Source organism: Aphanomyces astaci, assembly GCF_000520075.1.
Source record: "Aphanomyces astaci strain APO3 unplaced genomic scaffold supercont1.163, whole genome shotgun sequence".
Taxonomy (NCBI): Eukaryota; Oomycota; class Saprolegniomycetes; order Saprolegniales; family Verrucalvaceae; genus Aphanomyces; species Aphanomyces astaci.
The window spans coordinates 13,899-18,473 of NW_009798426.1; the positions used below are offsets into that span (position 1 = coordinate 13,899).

General features: G+C 49.5%; 3 protein-coding genes and 1 pseudogene across 4 annotated transcripts; all 4 read right to left on the reverse strand.

Moving 5' to 3' along the window:
- Window positions 1–160: 160 nt before the first annotated feature.
- On the reverse strand, window positions 161–233 carry H257_18413 (annotated as a pseudogene). The gene has a single exon. The product of its transcript is annotated as a tRNA-OTHER (tRNA).
- A 774-nt stretch (window positions 234–1,007) lies between these two features.
- H257_18414 (hypothetical protein) lies at window positions 1,008–1,453 on the reverse strand (the record flags this gene model as incomplete). The annotated part of the gene is made up of 2 exons (XM_009847460.1): window positions 1,008–1,392; window positions 1,422–1,453. 2 exons carry the CDS (start codon window positions 1,451–1,453, stop codon window positions 1,008–1,010), a joined length of 417 nt encoding a protein of 138 aa, XP_009845762.1.
- A 1,041-nt stretch (window positions 1,454–2,494) lies between these two features.
- On the reverse strand, window positions 2,495–2,755 carry H257_18415 (hypothetical protein; the record flags this gene model as incomplete). Its single annotated transcript, XM_009847461.1, has 1 exon — window positions 2,495–2,755. One exon carries the CDS (start codon window positions 2,753–2,755, stop codon window positions 2,495–2,497), a length of 261 nt encoding a protein of 86 aa, XP_009845763.1.
- A 373-nt stretch (window positions 2,756–3,128) lies between these two features.
- On the reverse strand, window positions 3,129–4,265 carry H257_18416 (hypothetical protein; the record flags this gene model as incomplete). The annotated part of the gene is made up of 2 exons (XM_009847462.1): window positions 3,129–3,355; window positions 4,139–4,265. The coding sequence occupies 2 exons, from the start codon at window positions 4,263–4,265 to the stop codon at window positions 3,129–3,131; spliced, it is 354 nt and encodes a 117-aa protein (XP_009845764.1).
- Between the last annotated feature and the right edge of the window lie 310 nt (window positions 4,266–4,575).

Sequence of the window (4,575 nt, forward strand, 5' to 3'; positions counted from 1 at the left end):
AACCAGGGGCGGTGTGTAATCTTCGGTTTTTACTTCGCTCAACGCTTCATACCTCGTGCTTCGACCGATCTTCTTCGAAATTCGGTCCTCGTCTTCGTACGCGGCACTTGTTATCCGGATTCCCCAAGGGAGGGACGGATAAATTCTTGCGGAAATAACCCGGGGAAGCCGGGGATCTAACCCACGACCTTTGAGTTAAGAAACCGATGCTCTACCACCTGAGCTATTCCCCCCCCCTTTTTTTTTTCTCCGATCTAGTGCCGCCATGCCGCACCTACATTCAATGATACCAAGGTAACGTTATGACCAATTTGGTCAGGACCAGGGAACGCATCATTCGTTGATCACGTAAGGTCAGGCTGCTTGGCTATGTCGGCCACTGCCAACTCCCTCGGAAGGCATACCGTCATGCATGAGTGGCGATGCAAGTCCAACGTGTCTTTGCTGCATGTTGTATGGGTCGGTCGAACTTTGTGGTTATTCAGTCCTATTTGACACTGAGCTGATGCGACACCCTGGGGGGAATAGCTCACTGTCAATGGTTAGAAACCTCCATTGACAGTGAGCTATCACACTCTCAATGGTTAGAAACCTCCATTGACAGTGAGCTATTCCCCCCAGGGTGTCGCATCAGCTCAGTGTCAAATAGGACTGCATTAGGTTTTATCCTAATCCTAATATTGCCCAATCAGCTCAGATTCAAATAGGACTGCATTAGGTTTTATCCTAATCCTAATATTGCCCAATGGGCTCACCTAATTCCTAGTGCCTATGCAAAAGCATGTGCGTAGGATAGCACTGTTTTTGGGAGGTTTTCAATAAATAGATGGAGGTACCGTGTGATTGGATGGCAGGCTGAGAGATGATCGTTGAGCCGGCCGCGAGGGTGATGGGCACCGGAACGTTCTTGGAACTGTGCGGTGGTGTTGATACTAGCTGAGTTGACAGGGGACGCTCTGGACAGTTGGTCTTGGTAAGCAGATGTCGATGTCATCATGCCACGGTCGCTAGTTGGTTGCCGCAGTTGGCGCGAGGAGGAGAGAGTTGGGATGCTGCTCCCATAGCCGTCGGTAGTTGGCTTGGCCACGCAGTGTATGGAGGACGTGGAGGGCAGAGGTGCGGATAGCGCAGTCGTGGTCCTGCAGTCGCAGCCATCGTCGAACGGAGGTCATCCAGCCGAGGAACGACAGCTCGAACCACTGGGGCAATGGCAGCGGGTTGGCATCTTCATACTGGACCTTGTTGTGTTGGGTCCATATGAGGTTGAGAGTCGAGGCCGTGAGGAGGATCCAAAGGGTCTTGACGGCGTCCTTGTGGCGGTCACCGCGCGAGTTGACCGTGAAAAGGTCCAGGTCCGAGATGGTGGACCATGTAAACGGAGCACCAAAGGGTCTCCAGGCATCACGGTGGAACGACCATACAGGGTGGATTTGAGGGCAGGCATGGAAAGCATGGTGCTGGGTCTCCACCTGACTATATTAAGTTAGGAAAAATATCCGGGTAAAATTCTAATAAACCTCTATTGACAGTGAGCTATTCCCCCCTTTTTTTTTTCACTCGGACAGTGGACACTTCCTTATTTCTTTCCAGAGTAGTACTGTACTAGTACATACGTGGTAACTTCGACTTAAAACTTCGACCTGATATGAAATGTCGGGCTGCTTATTAGCTCATTCATACGAATTCCATTGTTTTACAGAGGTATTAAGCCTCTGGTTCAAATACTGACAGTGAAATACTGCTCAGGATTTATACTGTACTATTGGGTTTGGATATCGCTATAGGTACGTACTAGCATAACGTTATAGGAAATAACACATACTGCAGTACCTCCAGCCGGAAATAAACCCGCCATTACAAAATTGTTGAAGGACGGAAATAAATCAGCCACAAGAGAGACCCCCACACTAGTACCGTGTAATAGATGTCCTTATAGTTAGGTGATATTTCACAACCCGACATTTGGGTGCTGATATAAATATCTCGTTCCAGATATACAAATTCAAGTACAATGAAAATACAACAAGCCCGTCATGTCTAGTAAAGGTCCATCTATACTCTAAATTTCGCAAACCCGTTGGTGATGATGGCTTCCGACAATCCAAACCTCGCGCCTGTAATCTATTGCACCAGTGTTGGACGCTTCGGAGCTTGAACGTCGAGTTCTGAGACTTGCTGATCTTGACTTGGCGACGAATACTGTCGATCCACATCTTCCGTACTTGAGACTTCATAGGCCGAATCCAGGCCACGTCTGCTGGTTAGCACATCCATGTAAACCGGGGAGGGATCTTCTCCAGACACGACATTGAACTCCTCAGCACAGGCAACCACCTCGTCGGTGAAATGTGCAGAAAAATCGTCTCAAAGCAACAATACTCTCTTCGTCGCACGGTCCGGGCGGTCAGCAAAGTGGTAACGTAGGAAGTCCACCCCGACGGAGTGAGTTCCACCACGCAGTTGGGTTCCCGTAGATGCGACACTGGAACGGATTCTATAGGGTCTCAACGTCCTTCCACGGTTGTTTGCCGAATCCTTGACGAAGCGTCAGGTTTTCTTGCACGTGATCTTGGAAGCAGGCGTCTTCAACACCATGAACAAGGGGTACTTCTTGCCGGTCGAGTCCGCCATAACCATGGCCGTTGCGTGGTCCTTCGACTTGCCTCCACACGTTGATCCACACCGTGTTGTCGCCGCGAGCATTCAGCGTCTTGGTCGGTAGGTACTCATAGTTCACACCCATCTGGATCAGCATTATGGATCACGTCGATGTCATTGTCGCGGACCATCTGGGCTACACGTGCCGAGAAAGTTGCCAGCGCCGCGTCACCGTCTCCTTGTGTGTTTTGACCTTGTCGTGTCCGCGCGCGCAACGACAGTCGAAAGCGTTTCTTAAAGACTTCGAGTCACGACAATTGGCAACGAACGCGTTTTCATCCAAGCCGACGTCGATCGCCGTCTCCAAGGCCAGGATTTGAATCATTTGTGGGGTCACTGGTACCCCATCCTTTCGCATCGAGTGGACTCACAGTGCGATCTGCTCTTCCGATTCCTTGGGCATCGTAGTGGCCATCCCAAGCTCACGTGAACACAAGTGTTTAGAAGTACGTGGATTTGTTGCTTTAACCTTAATGTGAGCACGTTGCTTGAGCCAAGCGAGTTGTGTCGAGTGGAGGGCCCCGCAGGTGAGGAAAGTGCTTCATGAACGTGGCTGCCATAGCGATCTCGTCGAAACTATCGATAACAGCTTGCTTCTTCTTGAACGAGACGTGCACGTTGCGAAACTCCTTGGGAGGCTTCTTGGGGCCCTCTTTCGGACGTGGTCGACCAGGAGGCCTTGCCGGTGGAGTGACGTCTATTTTGAAAGGAGTAGAATGTCGTGACTGGTTCCCATACGACTGAAACAATCGCGCGCGCAATAATTTTACCTCTATAAATGAATATATGTATTATAATAAAGAGGGTATTCAATAATTAGAGGATATATTGCCGCGCAAGGTTATCCTGTTAAATTTATTGTCCATGGTCTCCGTCAAAATATCAATACATACAGGAACCTGGAAGGAGATAACCACCTGGAAGGACATCTATTGCACGGTATGAGCATCTCCAACGGGGGTCCCTATATCAATGTCCCTATCCCCAAAATCTGTTACTAGTACAATAGTGGTACCATCGAAGTTACGGATAATTTGGGGATGTATCCGGGTGTTTTTGTCCCCATTTCGCTCGGACGTCCGAATAATTTGAGCATCTCCACCGCATCCCGCTTGCAAGTACTACCGGTAGGCATCACCAACCGTGGGGAACTCAATAGCAAGGCGATGATCACCATCGACATTCCACACCGCCATAACCTCTGAAAAGTTCACTACAACTAGATAACCTCTGAAAAGTTAACTACAACTAGAGAGAGGTTGTAGTGAACTTTTCAGAGGTTATAGCGGTATAGCATGTCATTGGTGACCATAGCCTTGCTATTGAGTTCCCCAATGTCGGTGATGTCTACCGGTAGTACTTGCAAGCGCGATGCGGTGGCGATGCTCTAAGGGCATCTCCATCCCCAAATATTTTTGTCCCCATCCCTGCATTAGAGCGATATCGGCCAGATATCGCATTATCAGTGAATGCTGGTGACTCTCGTTCAGCCACATCGTCCGCGTGCCCGACGACGACGAGACGTGATTCACGATACCGACCGCCGGCCGGTCGCTGTGTCCAAAGACGACATTGGGAAACTGCACGAATGGTCTTGCTTTTTCCATACAAATTGCAGTATATTGTTCTCGGCTGTGCCTCGGTTCAACTACCCGTGCAAGAGTGTGTGCAGTTGACAGTGAGTTCAGTCGGGTTCTATTTTTAGACTCGCCGAGGGAGCAACTAATTAGTCCCTCGGTGGATCCTATTTAGGCCCAGGCTAGGACTTACCGAACCTCCCTCGGTACACAGTAAGTGTATTGACTGTGATGCCTGCATTACAGCGAAGTGATTCGCTGGTTGATGGGCACATAACCTGAATGATAATGAAGACACTTTTGGATTTGTCATCGAAGTCTACCGTCGTGAGCACGGTAG